Consider the following 17,703-nt stretch of genomic DNA (forward strand, 5'->3'; position numbering starts at 1 on the left):
GCCCGTGTCTGCTCTTCTGGACACGGCCCAGTGGAGCTTGCTGCAACGTGAGCTGGGGAAACGCTGTAGCTTGGGCCAAACGCTTTCCGAGGCGTTTCAAACATCTGCTTTGTGTCAGCACCCACGGCCCCAAGCTGGCAGCCTGCGGCACTTCGGGAGTCTGGGAAACAGGACTCACCTCCACCCGCTTCGGACCCAACCCCCCGAGGCCCCCACCCCTCATCCTCCTCCCCTCAGCCGCCGGCCGGCCCCGTCCCGCCCCCGGCCGGCCCCGTCCCGTGGCGGCGCCGTGAGCCGGGGCGGGCCCAGCCGAGGGCCGGGGCGGGCCGGGGCGGCCCCGCCGCGCTCATGTGACGCCGCCGCCGCTCCCCGTCCCCGTCCCGTCCCGCCGCCGCCGCCATGGTGCCGCCGCCGCTCGCCCTGCTGCTGGCGCTCGCCGCCGCCGCCCTGGCCGAGCCCCTCCGCTTCGTGGACTGCGGTGAGGCCGGGCCCCGCTCCGCCGGGAGCCCGGGGAGGCGCCGCGGGGCCCGCCTGCGGCCCGGGGCAGTGCTCCGGGGGCAGAGCAGGGTGCTGCGAGGCGCCGTGCCCACGGGGGACGGAGGGTGCTCGGCCCCGACCCCCTGGGGAGCGGGTGCTGCCCGCCGGAGGGGCCGTGCGACCGTCGGCCCTTGCTCGTCCTTGCAGGTTCCAAAGACGGAAGCATCCAAGAAGTGAACGTGAGCCCCTGTCCCACGCAGCCCTGCCAGCTCGTCAAGGGGACGTCCTACAGCATCAATGTCACCTTCTCCAGCAGTAAGCATGGGGTGGCGGTGGGTGGGTGCCTCTCTGCCACCCTGCGGGGTCACCGGGGTGGGCAGAGAGGGGGTGAAAACCTTTGCGTCTGCGTCCCGGTGTTGGAGGGGAACAGGGAAGGGTGGCTGGGATGACTGGAGAGGGGCTCTGGGTGGGGAGAAGTAGCTGAGGAGCAAGAGCACTGCTTAGTGTGTTCTCTGTGGCTTCTGGGCAAGGCCGTCCTAGGGGAGGCCGTAACACAGAAATGCGTTTCCCTGCTCTGGTGCCACGCTCATGCTTTTCTGTGTCCTGCAGAGATCGAGAGCCAGGGCAGCAAAGCAAAGGTGTACGGCGAGATGCTGCATGTGGACATACCATTTCCCATCCCTGAGCCTGACGGATGCAAGTCTGGGATCCAGTGCCCCATTCAGAAGGGCCACTCCTACAGCTACCTGAATAAGCTCCCTGTGAAGAGCGAGTACCCTAGTGTAAGTAAGCAGGAACCCAGTCTGCTCCTCATAGCTACCGTTGTCCTGGGGCAGTCCCACAACCCGCCTCTAAAGAGGGATGCCTTGTCCTCCGGTAGTAGGGAGCAGGTTACAAGAGTCTTCAGGCCACCTAGTGTCACTTCTGCTATGAGCATGCCTCTGTCTCTAGTTCTTGTTTTGGGACAGATCCAGCAGAGGAAGCAGCTTAGCTCCAGCTGCTGAGAAGTGGCGTCAGCTGCCCAAGTATCTGTCTCTTGAGTGCTGGTTTCATATGTAGCCTCCCCGCAGAGCCTGCTGCTCTCAGCCAAATGCTGTCAGATTTGGGGTGTTGAGCTCCAGGATGCAGTTCAGTTGGGATGCCGCAGGTTGTTTCCACTCTGCTTATTCAGAGTGTGGTTCTCAGTGCAGTGTGTGGAAGTCTCTTGTGTCACACAGCAGAACCTTCCTTCCGTGTAAGGTACTGCAGGAGTCACCATGCGTGGCCTACTTAATGTGGCTGGGGCAGTGCCCCAGCTCTGTCCTCTTTCCACAGAGCTATTGGGACTTCCTTGCTGAACAGATGATTGAAACTGCCCTCTGTCCTTGCCTTGCTGTCTTCTAAACACTCTCATTTCCCTGTTCTCTCTCCTCTCTTTCAGATTAAACTGATTGTGAAGTGGGAGCTGGTGGACGACCAGGACCAGATGTTGTTCTGCTGGAAGATACCAGTGCAGATCACCAGCTGAGGAGCCCTGCCATTCGTAGGGCTTGGGGAGGGGAGAAACAGAGAGAAGACAACACAGGCCAAATTCTTTTATATAAGTATTTCTTACTGCTTCCTTCAGAGCTCTGCAGCCTCTGAGCAGCTAGTACTGTGTTCCTGCAAGGGGTCAGCTGTGGGCAGAGGGCTCTTACTCCTCTAAGAGCCCTCTGGTGTGTTCTCACAGCAGCTCAAGGGGGAGCAGTGCCTGCTGCTGTCAGTAAGAGAGACTGAGCATTAGGGCATTGTCCTCCAGGTTCTCTGTGGAGGCACTTCAGTAGTTTGAAACAGAGCTGTCTGTCCTCGCAAAGAAATTTCTCTGCAGTGAACCTGGCTAATGTCTGAGCTGCTACCTGGTAATCCTTCAGTGCCTCTTGTAGAATGCTGGCTACATCCACCCTCCTGCGCTTTTCCTGCTCCACTGTGACCGGGATGCTCCTGGGACCTGTGTTTTCCACCCTTACAGCTGAAGGAGAGGGAAGAAGAGGAGGCTTTTCCTGAGCTGGCAGCGCAGTCTGTCCTGGGCCGCTGGGCCAGCAGGACTGTGGCTGGGAAAACTTCCTTTTTGTGGATGCAACGCCAAATGGCATTCAGTGTCTGCAGGGATGATTCTTTCTCTAACCAATGGTTTGCACTATCAGCTAACCAGGAGCTGCTGGGAGCTCCTGAACCTCTTTTTATAACTTTCCTTTTAATAAAGGCTAAAGAAAAACGGCGTGCGTTGTCTTCTGTAGGTGGAGGGCTGGAGGACAAGCAGAGTGGCTGGGCATCTTGAAGCTGGGACTGGTCTGGTCATACTTCTTGGCTGAAGACCCGGGTGGAGGTGTGCCGGCCTTAAGGGTGACCTGTGAGCAGCCGTGCACCGCTGCTGACTGCTGCAGCATCCAGCTGGCAGCATCTGGCCGTGCTCCTGCCCTGCTGCTCCTGCACTGGGCTGGAGCGGTGCGAAGGCTTCCGAAGGAGGTGGCTGTGCAGGACGTGGCTTTGCTCGATGCAGTGTGGGCAAAAAGCGTTCCTAACGTGGGCTCGGGGGTGGGAAAAGCAGCTAGCTCCCTGACCTGCTCAGGGGCTCTTGCCAGCTGCAGGAGCGTTAGTGCTTACCCTGCGAGCTCCTTTGTGTGGGAAGGAGGTGGGTGTGAGCGGCCAAATCCGCGCAGCCCCTGGGGGTTGGAGTTGGCTCCTGCAGCTGGTGCTGGGCTGGGGCAGATAAGCGAGTGTTTGGCCTGGCAAGGCTCTCTGCTCAGCCAGGAGTGAGCTGGTATCCCTTGGCAGAGGGAAGACAAGCACAATTCTGACCCAGCCCCAGTGTCTTGAGCCGCAGGGCCCAAAATAAATGTTTTATTTAACAACATGAGAGAAGTTTCCAGCAGACTCGGTTAAAAAAAAAAAAAAAAGTCACCATCAACTTTACAGAAACGAAGCTGGAACCGCCACCCCCCCTGCCCACTCACCCCCAGCCAGCACGGGCACGAAGGCGCGATGCAGGGCTAGGGATGCGCCTGGGACAGCTGTAGGGCGAGCCGGCCGCGGGGTCCCCCAGCCTCTCCACCACGTCGTGAGGTTGGGCAGCAGCTTTGGGGAGCCGGGGCTGTCCTCCCCAAGGCTGTGCCCCGGGGGCAGGACCCGTGGCGCGGGGGAGGCTCGCCGCTAGCTCAGTGCAGCAGTGATGCTCTCGCCGTGGGGAGGCGAACCCAGTCTCTGCGGGGTGCGGGGAGGAGCTGGGGCTGCGTGGCGGGGGAAGGCGTCCTGCGAGCCCCCGCGGTGCGTGGCACGGTGGTGGGTGCAGGGGGGGCCAGGCCGGGGAGGGCTCTGCTGTGGCAGAAGCGGGGGCTGGCGGTGAGGACGGGGGTACAGAGGCTGGGAGCTCAGCCCTGGCGGGCGCAGCCAGGAGAAAGGTGGCAAGGGAGTTGTGCGCTTTGGAGGGGAAGGGGCGAAGGGCTCGGAAGCAGCCACAGCCCCGGGGACCCTTCTCCGCGCCGCCGGGTCCCGGAGCAGCATTGCCGGAGGGGAGCACCCCCACCGCCGCTCCCCTAGAGCTACGCTGCTGCCAGGCTCTGGGCTGTCTGGGGCACGCAGTGGTGGGGCTGGGCCAGGGCCACGTAGCCGGGCGAGCAGCGGCAGCGGTAGGAGCCCTCCGTGTTCTCGCAGGTGCCGCCCTGGCACAGGGGCGCGGGGCCGCCCACCTCGTCGCACTCGTTGATGTCTGCAAGGAGGAGAAGGGGGGTGATGAGGCAGTGGCATGACGTGACCCAGCATCTCCTTGTGCCCCTGCCAACCCTCTCAGGCTTCTCAGTGTCCCCCAAGCACCTCCAGGCTGCCCACCGTGACCCCACCAGCCTCCATCATGCTGGGCTGCACCCTACCCATTTGGCTCACCGCTTTGATCAGCTCGTTTGCAGAGCTCCTGCACGTGACATCCCCAACATTTGGCACCACCAGTAAAGGATGGAGCCCCAATACGGGGCTCCCTGTGCTAAGCAGCAGGTCATCCCCCCAGGCAGCACAGCAGCTTCCCACTGACAAGTTGTGCTAGCCTGAGATCTGGGAGAAAGGCCGCCTCCAGCCTTGGAAAACGCCCTTTCCTGGGCTGACAAGGCTGGGGAGGCAGATGATGGTGACCCTGAGAGGCCAGTTATCACCTCCAGGACCAGAACACAAAGGAACCTCGGGCTGCACAAACAAGGGCTTGTTTTATTAACCTGCAAACTGTGCCAAAGTGCTCTTGCACGAGCCCTGGGGGCAGCCGCGCTGCTGCAGCTCTGCTCGATGCAGCTTTCCTGAAGTTGCAGAGAGGCCGGTGGAGGCCTGAGCCCCCTGACCACAAACTCCAGCTTTATCCCCACAGATCAGCAGGTACTTTGAGACCCAGGGGATGAGAGCGGAGGAGCTGGGAGAGCCGGTCAGTTCGTCCGTCCTCCCAAGGGACGGCAGTGCCCCAGCAGTGACAGAGCCCAGGAGCAGGAACAGCTCGGCCACCCCAGAGACCTTGGGTTGGACGGGACTGTCTGACAGAGGGAGGCTGGAAGCAAAACCTGCAGCTGTGTTGTGAGGAAGCGTTAAGTCACAGGAGGAACGAGAAATAGAGCAAGGGGAAATGTGAGACAAAAGTCTGGGGAATAAGGCAACCGAAGCAATGGCCGAGCAGGCACGGGGGACTTGGGCCAACCCCCAGGACCAGAACGTCCGTACGGACGGGATGTGCTCGCTCAGAAGCCCGAGATATTCGGCAGCACAGCCAGGCAGAGCAGCCCCCAGCACAGCGAGTGCTTGTGGCCAGAGGCACCCGAAGGCCAGCAGCAGCAGCGAGGTACTAGCAGTGTGCACCGAGCCGTGGGGCTGTCCTACACCAGGCAGGGCTGTGGGACCTGGACGAGCTGACGGGACGCACCCCACAGCCACAGCAGCCCTCCAAAGGCTTGCAGTGTAATGCGGGTACGTGACAGCTCATGCAGGGGAACGGACAGGGAAAAAAATAACAGCTCCAGTGTGAAATGAGTGCTGGCGAGGCGAGGACAGAAAAAGCAACAAGAAAAGGCTCCGTAAATACATTAGCAGGAAACAATGGGGAATGTAGGCCTGGTCCTTATCGGAGGAGGAAACAAAAGCCAGACAATGCCGAGCTGGCTGGCGCGGCTGCTGCAGGCTTTGTTCCAGCCATCAGAAAAATGCTCGTTGTGACCAGAGCCAGTGCGGACGTTTCAAGTATGTAAAAGAGGGGGCAGGAGCACAGGGCAGGCTGTGGGAGGGAAAGGCAATATCGTGGTGGAGGAGCTCAACAATTAGTTAGGTAAAGCTGTCACAACCGTATTGCTAAAGGTCTGCCGCAACTTATCCTCAAATACTTAGTGCTCCTGCACTGGGAAGTCAGCAGTTCCCTCTGAGGGAGAGGATAAAGGAGGTCTAAGGGACCTGAGGAAGGGGAAATTTGGTGACTAGCTCTGAGGACAGAGAGGGGGGAATCCAGAATTAAAGACTACTCACTCCCATCCACTTAAACAGAGCAGGTTTCTGAGTGATTAGGTCATTGCCCTCCTTCCCCCAGAGGATATCGGGGTAGTTAAATAGTTGGTGCAGATCTGTTAAGGCCTGATTATGTCAAGCCAATCTGTTTCCCTTCACTGACCTGATAACTGGTTGTCCGATAAGGGAGGAACAGTGGATATAACATGTCTTGGCCAGGGTAAGGATTTCAACACGCTCTCACATGACACGCTCAACCAGACCAAGAAAATATGGGCAAGATGAAAGTATGGCAATTGCACAATGGGTCACCAAGCTGCACCCAAAAGATAATTAGCAATAGTTGGCTGCTAAAATAAAAGCCATTTAAAATGTATCCTGACCCCTGCTCCATTCAATTCAATCAGTGTGGACAAAGGAAAACTCCCCGTGCTCACAAAACCTGTGCGTGATCTCAGGCTGCAAGTGCTCTGGGGCTTCAGGCTCCCTCTGGTCCAGCAGAGAAGCCCTTTGGAGAAGTCAAAGTTCACCAAAGACGAGTGTAAAGCCCTGCAGCCCAGGAAAGGGAAACCGTGCACAACTGCAGAAGTGGGAGCAATAGGTTAGGCAGCTGCTCTGCCCTGTGGGGAAGCAGAGGCCACAGGCTCCGTGTGCAGTTGCACAATCGTGTTGTGCAGTAAGGGTGGTGGGAGCTGCAGTAAGTGCCCTGCCCAAGGAAAGAGGGGGACTTCTTCTGGTCTGTTGGGTGCCTCGGGCTGGCCTGGGGAGCTGCGCTGTGGAAACGATGGAGACACACTGTGGGGATGTAGAGATGATGAGAGAAGCTTTAGAGACCTTGGCTCGTCGGACAGGGTGGATTTAGAGGAAAGCAAGCAGAAGTACAGCAGCAGCTGACGAGGCACAGGGGTGTTACCCAAAGAAGGCAGTGAGCAGCTGCTCCCCCTGTTCCCTGATGCCCCGAGGTGCCCTGATGTTGGCAGAGCAGAGGCAGGCTGCAATGCCGGGGGGAACTTTCCCAGCTCCAAGGCCACGAAGCACCCGTCGGAGCGGGGAAGCCTCCAACAACCGTCCCAGCCAGCACCAGCAGAGAGCGGCAGCAGATAAGGGATGCCGGGGCCGCCCCAGCTGGAGCAGGACGGGGAGCCACTCACCCACGCAGGCCATGCGGGTCATGTCCAGCTGGAAGCCGTCGAAGCAGTCGCAGGTGTAGCCCTCTGGGACGCGTACGCAGCGCCCGTTCTCGCAGCCGTTGAGGATGCCACACTCCTCAGCCTGCAGTCCCTCGAAGCCCTCATACAGACCTGGAGGGTGGCAAGGGGATGTCAGAGCAGGGTGACCGCCCGACCGGCCAGAGGGGACATCAGGCACGTGGTGGGATGGTGCAGGTGGGGCCGGGACAAACTGAGAGCAGCCAGGAGCAGAGCTGGGGGGAGAGCTTGCGGCAATCCTGGAGCATCCCTGCTGGGGTGGGAGCTGCCTGGCAGCCCCTGTGGACATGGGCTGGACCAGAAGGCAGCTCTCTGTGTCTCCCAGTACTCACCAGTTTGGCTGGGCAGGTAGCGGGGTGGGGGCCGCCCCGGGCCGTGGTGGAAAGGGCTGCTGCGAAACTCGCTGCTGGGTTCCCTCCGAGGGAAGCCCGCATCGGGGTTGCCATATTCGGATTCCAGGTAGTTGTAGTAGGGGCCCATGTCTGGGCTGGTAAGGCCATAGTGAGGGTCTTCCAAGCCCGGTCCGTACTCATACCTAGGTCTTTCTCGGACCTCAGCCCCTCTGTCACTGTCTTCACTGGCCCCACTACACAGGAAAGCAAAATCAGCTGCAAAGAGTGAGAGAAAAGCAAGGTCAGAGCTCAGGAGAGGTGGGGTATGGCTGTAGAGGGTGCATCCACACCAGGCCAGGAAAGCCTCAGCGGAGCTGCAGCTCCATATTTTGCTGCTGGGAGACTGTCTTGAAGGAGACCAGCTCCTGTCTGGGGCCAGCAAGTCCTTGAGCAGTGAGAACCCAAATCCCCAGTGTGCTCCCATCCCGGTCTGGGAACCTCTCCTCTCACAAGGGTGATCAGGGCTGGTCCTTGTGAGACCTGAAGGGAGCAGCATGATGCACGGAGCAACTCTCCCCTCAGACACCTCTGACCTTTTCAAACCAGTTTGCAGGTACGTCCTGCCCCACTGGTGCAGCTCAGCCCTGGAGAGGCAGGGCAGCCCGCTCATTTGGGCTCATTTTGGCAATGAGGTTTGCTACAAGCGGAGCCCTGGCTGCAGCTATGTCCCCCTGGCTCTGCCAGGGGATGCTCGCCCATGCTGCCCCGCTCACCAGAGGACCTGTGGGGGCAGAGAGCGCAGTTCTGGCCCCAGGCTTCGCCGAGGCGGCAGCAGCACTCGGTGTAGGTGGTCTGCTCGCCGTGCAGCAGGTCTTGGCAGATGTAGTCAGAGACAGTCTGCCAGCAGACGTCCAGGTGGATTTCATACTCCTCCAGGGCATCTGCGAGCGACATGAGCAAAGGATGCTGTGGAAATCGTCTGGAAGGGTGCCACTCCCTTGCTCTGGGGGGACAACCACACGCCCCGGCTCCATTCCCTCCCGCACCCTCTCGGGGTGACCCCGCTGCGGGTGGGATGGGTGAAGGGGTGCTGGGGCTCACCTGCCCTGCCGGAGAGGTTCACACAGCGGTTGCCAGTGGCATCCAGCACGAGCGGGAGGCTGCAGAAGCAGTGGTAGGAGCCGTCTGTGTTCAGACACTCGCCATTGATGCAGTACACTTCATTCTGGCACTCGTCCTGATCTGCCCATGTGCAAGGACAGAGCGGTCTCAGGCTGGCAGGCAGGGGCAGCGGGGCCCATTGCCTGCCAAAACGCTGCCTGCCACCTCTCCCATCCCCAGGAGGGTCACAGGGAGCCCCTTGGCCAGACCCGGCCCTGCAGGGACAGCTATGGGTGCAGCAGCTCCTCTGTCCCTCCACACAGTGGTGGCCCCGCTGCTCTTTGAGGCCATCTTACCAATGCACTCGAGCCTGCTGGGGTCGTAGAAATAGCCCGTACGGCAGAAGCACTTGTAGCCCGGCACCGTGTTCAGACACTGTCCGTTGCGGCAGAACTCAGAGCCAAATGTCTCACACTCATCCATGTCTGAGAGAGGGGGGGAAAGAGGAGCGAGCATGTCACAGGGAGTGCAGCCACGTGGCTCCTCGGACTGGGCCACCCTGAGGTCCCCAGAGAAGCCCCCTGCCTCTCCCACCCGCCTCATGCCTGTGAGTGCTCGCAGGCTGAGCAGGAGGAGGGATGATGGGGAGCTCTTTTAGCGGATGCTTTCACAAATAGGACATGCACTCGTGTTTCTGGAAGGCTGAGAACACAAACTCATGGAGATGAAGTGTCAAAGTCTGAGCCAGCTGGCCACTAGAAACACTGATCAGTAACTGGAAGGCTTGTGTCTTACTGGACCCCATCCCTGGTGGGAAATATGCATGGGAGTGTTCCACCGAGAAAGGGTCACTGCCAGCAGTGAGGCAGGACTGGAGGAAGAGGCACTTTCCAGCTCGGTGGTACTGACAGTCTGTAATTTCTCCGGCTGGGAGGAAAGCATCCATTTCTCCGAGCAGGATGTCAGCACCCCCCACCACAGCCCCGGGGAGATATTTCTGGGGCTCCATTTCCGTGCAGGGCTTGGCACAGCGCCCTCCCTCTGCCCAGTGGAAGAAACGATGCTAGTACCTGTGAAGGAGACTTTTCCTGAGAGCAGATCTTCCTGGGGAACATAGCCCTTCCCTAGAGGGCAGATCTCTTGATACTCCACTGGCCAAGGGGCAGATGCCAAGGAGAGATGGGACAAAAGAAAACAGCTCGTTAGTGCAACCAAGCTGGTGGGCAGAGCACTGGCATTGCCTGGGGGTGGCGGGGCCACCGTCCTACCTGTGCCCGCGATGGGGCAGGGGTAGGTCTCACAGTTGTCACCCCAGGCTGCCCCCACAGTGCAGCAGCACTCCTGCTTGGTGACGTTCTTGGCCAGGACGCTGTCACACAGGCGGACGTCGCTGATGTGGTAGTAGCACTGCTTGCGCTCCGCGCTGTCGGAGGGCTGGGCCGCATGTCTCTCGGGGCCCTCTGGAAGACAGCAGAGCAGGGATGGGATTCCCACAGCCAGGAGGTCCCCGCTTTCAGGCTCCTCGGCTCTCCCCAGAAGTCAGCTCTCCCATGCCTGCATGGGCATGGCCCTGGCACCCCCGCAACCTCCTCGGCTCTCCCTCACCCCAGCCGGGGCTGCCACGCTCCTGCCCTGCCTGCTTCTCACCCATGGCTGCTCGTGGCTGGCACTGCCCGGCCTCCGTGTCGTACTCCTCGTGGTCGCTGGGGCACAGGCACAGGAAGGATCCCTCCACGTTCTCGCAGAGCGCGGTCCCACACACGGCCACCATCAGCTCACACTCGTTCACATCTGCAGAGCAAGGGGGAGTGATGGGCTCCGGCCCATGGGGTGGGAGGGGAGAGCACAGCTGCAGCATTGGGACATCCTTTGGTGGGGAGCTGGAAGCTGCTAGGGGAGAGCTGGGAGCTCCGTTTGTGCCGTGGCTCAACACAAGGATGGTGAGAGCTTCCTGCCCTGCTCTCGGGGCATTCAGACAGCCTGAACTCCAGCTGCTGTGAGCCATAGCACCACAGGATCAGCCAGGTTTGAAGGAGGTCAAAAATCCATCAGCTGAAGTCTCTAGGCCAACCCCCTGCCCAAAGCTGTGTCACTTATGGGCCAAGCAGGCTGCTCAGGGCGTTGCCTAGTTGGCCTTTGCAAACCTCCAAGGATGGCAACTGCACAACCATCCTGAGCACCTCTTCCACCGCCTGACCGTCCTCATGCCGAAAACATTTTCCCTTGTATTACACCCTGCCTGTTTCCTCCAGGCACCTATTAAAGTACCTCTTTAGTCCCTTCCGTGTCTGCAGCCCCTAAGCAGCTCCATGGCACCCGCACAGAGCAGGCCTCCCTTTTCACTGGGAGCCTTTGCTCCTTCATGGAGACCTGTCCCTTCACAGCCCCAAGAGTTTGGTGTCCTAAGGGACAGCACAGGAGGGTTTTTGCCCCCAGAGGCTCTTCTGTCTGTGCCTGGGGTTCTCAATGCATGGATGCTGTCCCTGTCCATGCCCTGGGAGCCACCACATACCAGGGTCACCACCACACCGGTCTTCAATCTGCTGAAGGCTCTTCCTCACCACCTGGCAGAGTGATGGCAGGGGACAGGGACCCAGCAAGTGACTCACCGACACAGTAGTGCCCGGAGGGTGAGCTCTCGTAGCCGCGGTCGCAGAGGCAGCGGAAGGAGCCGTCCGAGTTCTCACAGAAGCCGTGGCTCCCGCACAGCGTCTCGTTGGCACATTCATCTATGTCTGCAGCAGCAGGAGTTAGAGCAATTGCCCAGGACCCCGATGTCGCCACACACACACACAGCCAAGCCCCTTCTGCTCTGACCCCAAGGCTGGGGATTAGGGCAAGCATCACTTTGATGCGAGGGACTGGATATGGTCGCCCTGCTCACCACCCTACCATGAGTGTGTGTGTTAGGGGGACAGGGGCAGGGTGGGAGTGGGAAATGGATGGGAAGATGGGAAGCACAGGATGTGGCTGGTAGAGGGGAGAGGAGGGAAAGTCCCTGCAGTGGTGTAAAGGGGCACAGAACCTACTGACTCACGTCAGTGGTAGATACAAGGGGGCAACTGAAGCGTCACACAAGCGCAGAGGGCTGGGGATGAGCATCCCACTCCCCTCCTGCTGCTGCACTGGGCACACTTCCCTGGAGGGGTCAGAGCCCCGAGCCCAGTGCTCCCACAGTGCTGCCACTAGAGTCCTGGCGCAGCCCCGAGCTCAGTAGCTGGCAGCAGCTCCTCCTTGATGCAGCCTTCTCTGAGCCACAGGGAACCAGGAAAACTGCAGAACCCCCCTTGCACTTCTCCTTTTGCCTGTTTCTGAAGCCTGAGCTCCAGACCCAGACCTGCCCAACACTGCTGGTGGCAGCTTTCCTCTCACCCAGCGCTGCCATGCAGGTGACTGGTGCAGGCAGTCACTCCAGCAAGCACAGCTTACTGGGAGCTGTGGTCCAGCCCCAAGCCTGGGATGGCTGTAACCTGCCCAGGACTCTCCCTGAGTGGAAAGCAGCACAATGCAGTGTCTGTTCCAGATGCCAGGAAGAGAGAAGTCTAGACACAAGCAGGCAGCTCAGCCAAGAAAACAAACTCTCGGCATTATCTGCCTCCCCACTGGCCACATGCTTCCTCCTCCTCCTCCTTCTCCCCCGCGCCCCTGGCAGAGATGTCCCACAGCCACCCTGTCCCTGCCAGGGAGGGGACAGGGCCACGCAGGCTGTACTCACCGATGCAGTCACCCAGGGGCGTCCAGTGGAAGCCGGGCTGGCAGCCCATGATACAGCGGTAGGAGCCCAGGCTGTTCTGGCACCGCCACGTGCCGCAGATGGCATCCCCGTATTCCTTACACTCATCCACGTCTGCAGGGAGCAGGGCAAAGGGACAGGGACGGTCAAATGGAGTCCCTGCTTGCTCACGGCTGAGCCTGTGTCAGGCTCAGTTTGCCAGAGACCCCCAGCCCTTGCTGGTCCTCCTTATGAGGCAAGTTTGGGTGCTGGGAGCCAGCACTGCCTCCTCCCTGGCTGCATCCGTCCCCCCACATCCTAGGGGCTGATCTCCCCAATGATGAGCTCTCACCTACGCAGTCGTCAGTCTCCTGGGAGTGTTTGAACCCATTTTCACAGAGACACCTGTAGGAGCCTTCTGTGTTCAGGCACTGGCCTTGCGAGCACCGGGATTTGTCTGCGCATTCATCCACATCTGCAAAATCAGGCCCAAAACGTCAGGCTGGATCTTGCAGCAGGGGAAGGAGCAAGGGGCAGGACCTGACGTATGTCCCTCACCACCCGCCAACCCACCTTGGCAGCTGACTCCGCCAGCCGTGTTCGAGAAGCCGGGAGCACAAATGCAGAAGTAGGATCCGTGGCTGTTGAGGCACTCACCGTTGGGGCTGCAGATCTCGCTGTTCAGGCACTCGTTCACATCTGCAGAAGGTACAGAGTCAGAGCCACCCACCCAGCTCTGGGGGACGTCCTGTTCCTGAGCCACATTCTCCTCTCCACGGGCTCTTACAGGCTGCCCTCACAGGGCTCCTGGCCCCTGGCTTTCTTGCCACGGAGGGAGAGACCTTCCCTAAGCTCAGTGACCCTGCGTTTGGCTACGGCCTTATGGGTGTGCCGTGCATGGTGGCATCACCTGCTTGGGCACTGGCATCCTCCCTGTCAAGAAAGAAGGGGATCCGTAGGGACGCTGCATGTCCCAGACCCAGAAGGCTGCAGGGATGGGGTTCGTACCTTGGCACACGGTGCCGTTGAGGAGCTCGAAGCCAGCTGGGCAGTGACACTCGTAGGAGCCTGGCGTGTTCCTGCACTCTCCCCCCCGGCACTGAACAGCGGGGTCTTCACACTCATCCACGTCTGCCGAGCAGAAGGACACAGCACAGAGTGAGGCCCCAGCTCCTGCCGCCACTGGAAGGTCCCCACCCAGGGCAGCCATCACCCCGCTGTCAGCCTGCAAAGCGGGCTCGGGCTGCCCTCCAGTGCAAGCTGCCGCAGTGAGGTGAGGGCAGGGACTGTTACTGGGGCGTGAGGGGTCAGCACACATCCTTCACCTGCCTGTTGCAGGCAGCGGGAACTGGATCCCAGCCCCGAGCTGAGCACACACACACCGACGCTAACCCTAACGAAAAATAATCCTGGAAAGCATCTCCAGGCAGGTGAGAGACACGGTGCCCAGAGGCTGTGAAGTCTCTCTCCTTGGAGACATGGTCCAGGGCAGCCTGCTGTAGGTGGCCCTGCTGGCACAGGGGGACCAGATGACCTCCAGAAGTCCTTTCTAATCCCAACCATTCCATGATTCTGTGAACACAGGGGTGCTGCTGAACCCAGCACGGTGCTGGAGGCAGGCGCCCCAGCGCCCGCCTCCAGCAGAGCTCTGTGCTGGGTACCACCACCACCAAGAGGCCAGCGCAGAGCCACGCATGCTGACAAGCCCTCTCTTCAGCTAGCTGCACCAGAGCAGGCTTCAGGAAAGTAACCCAGCACCAGCCACACGTCCTGTGGCTCTGCCTTCCTACTGGCCAGGCCGGCCTACGATGCCCTTCTCCTGGCAAAGCTGGCCCAGCCTCCGCCAGCCCCATTGCTCAGGACCGCTCCAGTCACCTGTCCCCGTACCACAAGCTCTGCAGGTGGGGGCAAGGGCAGAAGACAAGTCCCCACACTGAGCCCCATGGCAAAGGAAAGGACCCTCTTTTCCTCTCTGCGGAGGACCAAGCATGCCCCAGGCATAAAGCAGCGTTGCTCCCTCCCTCCTCAGGGCAGGGTGTCCAGCCGTTTGGTTTCGGAGGGCTGCAAGTAGCGATGCTCTTGAATCCTTTTGGAGATGAACCATAACCTAGTTTATTTATCACAAAACTATCACAAAACCCTTATCGTTTTTCAAATATGAAACCCAGAGCCACAGACAAGGCCACGAGCCAAGGCAGGGAAGAACGTGCCATCCTGCCATTGGGTTAGCGTGACCCAAACAGTATCGAACCCTGATAAGGTGCCCTCGTGACACGGCCAGGGCAAGGTGGCTGAGAAGGGGGTCATGTGGAGTCCTGGGAAAGGGGGAGGGCAGATGGAAGGGGACCAAACCACAGCTCTCCCATTGCACACAAAAATCATATGGAAAGTGACCTCATTTCACACTCGGTTTCTCAGGCACTAACACAGAGGAGAAGGGGGGGAGCCTTCTTCGCCTCCCCAAGTGGAGACCCCATGCAGGGGAACTTCTGAGAGTCACATCAAAGGTGAGATCTTCCTGGGTGTTTTTTGACAGCTGTGTTCAAGCTGCAGAGCTCTGCAGCTCTCTAGAGAGAAATTCCTCTATTGAGGACCTAAATGCGGGACACGTGCTCCCAGGCACACGATTCTGAACTGAACCACACACAGCCTGTCTCTGCCCATGTATCCAGGGTCCCTTGTATTCCTCTGGCCTTTGTCAGCATTCCTCAGGTGGCAATTAGTCCAGGAGTTTCATCAGTGAGTCCTTCCCCCATCCCTTTCCTGGGTGAGGGAGATCTCCTTCCTGCTGCCCTGGGTGACATCCACTTGTAGGCCCCCGTGCTATCTGCTGACTGGGAAGCTAAACAGCTGCAGAAGGATCTGGAGGCTAAGGATGTCCCCAGGCCCTACCAACAACCTAGGCATGGCTATGTCTCTCCCCCTCCTGGGTATTCCTTCCCTCTAGCACCCGCTCCTCTGTCGCTGGGAAAGGGAATCCTTACCTTCGCACACGCTGCCATCTCTGGACACGGTGTAGCCAGCATCACAGGCCATGCAGGAGTAGGAGCCCTCGGTGTTGAGGCAGAGTCCGGAGGGACAGGCAGCCCGGGCTGTGCACTCGTCGATGTCTGTGTAAGCACACAAGGGAGAGTGAGGTGAGTGGGAAGAATAAGGAGAAACCACGACCAAGGGCAGCTAAGCTGAGGGAAACAGCCAACATGGGGTCCAGAGAGTCAGGACCTGGCCAGAGCCAAGCACTCAAGAAGAGCACTGGGAAACCTCGGGCTGGGTGTGTGACGTGTCAGGGGGCTCTGGGTCTGGACCAAGAGCTCCTCGGTACCTTGGCAACTCTTCCCATCAGGTGCCACCTCGTAGCCCCGGTAGCAAGAACATCGGAAGGAGCCATCCAGGTTGACACACTGTCCGTGGGCGCAGGTCCCCTCCACAAGGCACTCATCCACATCTGCGTGACAGGGAAAAGGGCAACATGGCATGGAAGTGTGCTCGGGTCCGTCCCCACGACCCAAGTCATGAGGGCACTGTGCTAGACAAGCGTGCTGCATGTGCCCCTGGCTCTTTTTGAGGTTTGCATGGGGGCGAGGGTGCCTCGCAGGGCCAGCCCGAGGTCCTCACCAATGCATCTCCCGTTCCTGGGCCGGTAGCCATCCGCACAGCTGACACACCTGTAGGAGCCCGGGGTATTCACACACTTCCCATTGGGGCAAGGGCTGGGATCCACGCACTCATTGATATCTGCCAAGAAACAAGATCTTTGCAGGCTCCTTCAGGATGTCCCCTGCAGTTGGAGCCTCAGAGTCCCACTCTGAGACAGGGGTGCCCAAGAGGAAGTGAGACAGGTTTGCCAGGGCTTGGGGAATGCTTCTCATAAGCACTAAGGATACTACACCCACACCTGAGGGCTGACAATCCAGCAGCAAAACTCGCTGCCAGAGGATGTTGCCAGGCCAGGAATGTGCACGGGCACAGAAAGGGATCAGCAAAGCAGAGCTGCTTTGCCATCGACTTTCATAACTATGATTAGGATACAGCCTCCAGCTCAGGAAGTCCTTAAGGCACGTGCTTCCTGGAGGCCATGCAGGGGTAGCAGCATTCTGTGCATACCCTGTTCCCCTTATTGTCCCCTAAAATATGCTCCTACTCTCTGTTAGAGACGAGCTACTGAGGGAAAAGGGATCTTTGATCAGGCACATCATGCGTCCACAAGGTCAAGTGCTCCGAAGGGCCCCAGTCATGCCAAGTGAGAGGGATGTCGTTGGGACAGGTGGCCTCAGCCTCTGCAGCCTGCTCTCCCCACAGACCACTTGTCAGCACAGGGGTCTGGTGACAGAGTCAAGCTGGCACTAAAACGTATGGGCATCACCTCCCAGAGAGGAAAGCTGGCACTAGGTTGGCCCCAGTGTGCCAAGGGGGCTGTCCCTGGGGAAGTGGGAGAGGATGTTAGGAGAAATCTCCCCTAGAGCCCAGGAAAGCCTGTCCGTCCTGCAGGGAGAGGAGGGGACAGGCAGCCATCAGGGGAGGCACAGGGCAGACAAACATGGGCGGATCTGTCCTCTGATCCAGGAGGAACAACCCCTCAGCGAGGAGAGGTATTCAGCTCTGCACAGAGGGAAACAGGCAGCAGCAAGCTTCACCTTCACACTGTCCTCGGGGCCCCATGGCAAAGCCCTCCTTGCACTCGCAGCGGTATGAGCCGGGGGTGTTGACGCATCGCTGTCCTGGGCAGGTAGAGGGCTGTTCACACTCATCTTGATCTGGCAACACAGAAGGAGACAAGTCCTGAAGCCTTCCCCCTCCAGAGCTGGGTGCAGATTTGCTGCTCCACCTACTGAAGTCTGCCCATCCCAGGACCACCCCCCACCACCATGAAGCAGTGGTCAGTGTACGCACGTGTGCATGCACATGAGAGAGCACAAGGGAGGGAGAATGGGGAGACCCTGGGGAGGTGGCAGCACGGTGCCAGGAGACCACCACTTACCCTGACAGCTCTGCTTGCTCTCCGAGACAACCAGGGTGTACCCAGAGTAGCAGAGGCACAAATAGGAGCCCATGCTGTTGACACAGTGACCTTTTCCAGCACAAGGATCCTGCAGGCACTCGTCTTCATCTGTGCTCAGGCAAGGAGGGAAGACAGGCTGTCAGCACCAGCAGCTCCTGCCGCTCCCCCACCAGCCCCACAGTGCACCGGGTGGGCAGGGCTCAGCAGAGATGCCAGAAAGCCTGCCCCAAGAGCCTGAAGGACCAAAGGGTCTACTGACACCTGGCAGGGAGGCCCTGCTCCTCCAACCTGCCCTGAGCATAAGGGCTGGGGGAGCTGGTCCCAGCAGGAGTCCCCCACCCCAAGGCTCCTCTGGCCCTGCTCGCCCTCCTCGCCCCTCACCTCAGGGGAGGT

The 17,703-nt window shown here is 59.7% G+C and overlaps 2 protein-coding genes across 3 annotated transcripts in view; one reads left to right on the forward strand and one right to left on the reverse strand.

Annotated features, from left to right (window-relative positions):
- Positions 1–312: 312 nt before the first annotated feature.
- Positions 313–2,713, forward strand: NPC2 (NPC intracellular cholesterol transporter 2). Its single transcript, XM_035539266.2, has 4 exons — positions 313–478; positions 685–792; positions 1,087–1,259; positions 1,898–2,713. Exons 1-4 carry the CDS (start codon positions 400–402, stop codon positions 1,982–1,984), a joined length of 447 nt encoding a protein of 148 aa, XP_035395159.1. The 5' UTR covers positions 313–399; the 3' UTR covers positions 1,985–2,713.
- A 586-nt stretch (positions 2,714–3,299) lies between these two features.
- LTBP2 (latent transforming growth factor beta binding protein 2) overlaps positions 3,300–17,703 on the reverse strand; it is a 64,528-nt gene continuing 50,124 nt past the window's right edge. The window contains exons 17-35 of one of the 2 annotated variants that reach the window (XM_035539264.2): positions 17,290–17,418; positions 16,946–17,065; positions 15,927–16,046; positions 15,634–15,756; positions 15,296–15,421; positions 13,320–13,442; positions 12,885–13,010; positions 12,664–12,786; positions 12,315–12,446; positions 11,209–11,334; positions 10,247–10,390; positions 9,868–10,059; positions 9,670–9,750; positions 8,956–9,084; positions 8,600–8,740; positions 8,272–8,439; positions 7,499–7,774; positions 7,110–7,259; positions 3,300–4,201 (exon numbers count right to left, since the gene is read on the reverse strand). In XM_035539264.2, coding sequence (XP_035395157.2) covers positions 4,035–4,201; positions 7,110–7,259; positions 7,499–7,774; positions 8,272–8,439; positions 8,600–8,740; positions 8,956–9,084; positions 9,670–9,750; positions 9,868–10,059; positions 10,247–10,390; positions 11,209–11,334; positions 12,315–12,446; positions 12,664–12,786; positions 12,885–13,010; positions 13,320–13,442; positions 15,296–15,421; positions 15,634–15,756; positions 15,927–16,046; positions 16,946–17,065; positions 17,290–17,418 — 2,696 coding nt within the window. In that variant the 3' untranslated portion in view covers positions 3,300–4,034. The remainder of the gene's footprint in view (positions 4,202–7,109; positions 7,260–7,498; positions 7,775–8,271; positions 8,440–8,599; positions 8,741–8,955; positions 9,085–9,669; positions 9,751–9,867; positions 10,060–10,246; positions 10,391–11,208; positions 11,335–12,314; positions 12,447–12,663; positions 12,787–12,884; positions 13,011–13,319; positions 13,443–15,295; positions 15,422–15,633; positions 15,757–15,926; positions 16,047–16,945; positions 17,066–17,289; positions 17,419–17,703) is intronic. The other variant, XM_050710772.1, reaches the window with a different exon arrangement.

Source organism: Cygnus atratus, chromosome 5 (genome assembly GCF_013377495.2).
Source record: "Cygnus atratus isolate AKBS03 ecotype Queensland, Australia chromosome 5, CAtr_DNAZoo_HiC_assembly, whole genome shotgun sequence".
Lineage (NCBI taxonomy): Eukaryota > Metazoa > Chordata > Aves > Anseriformes > Anatidae > Cygnus > Cygnus atratus.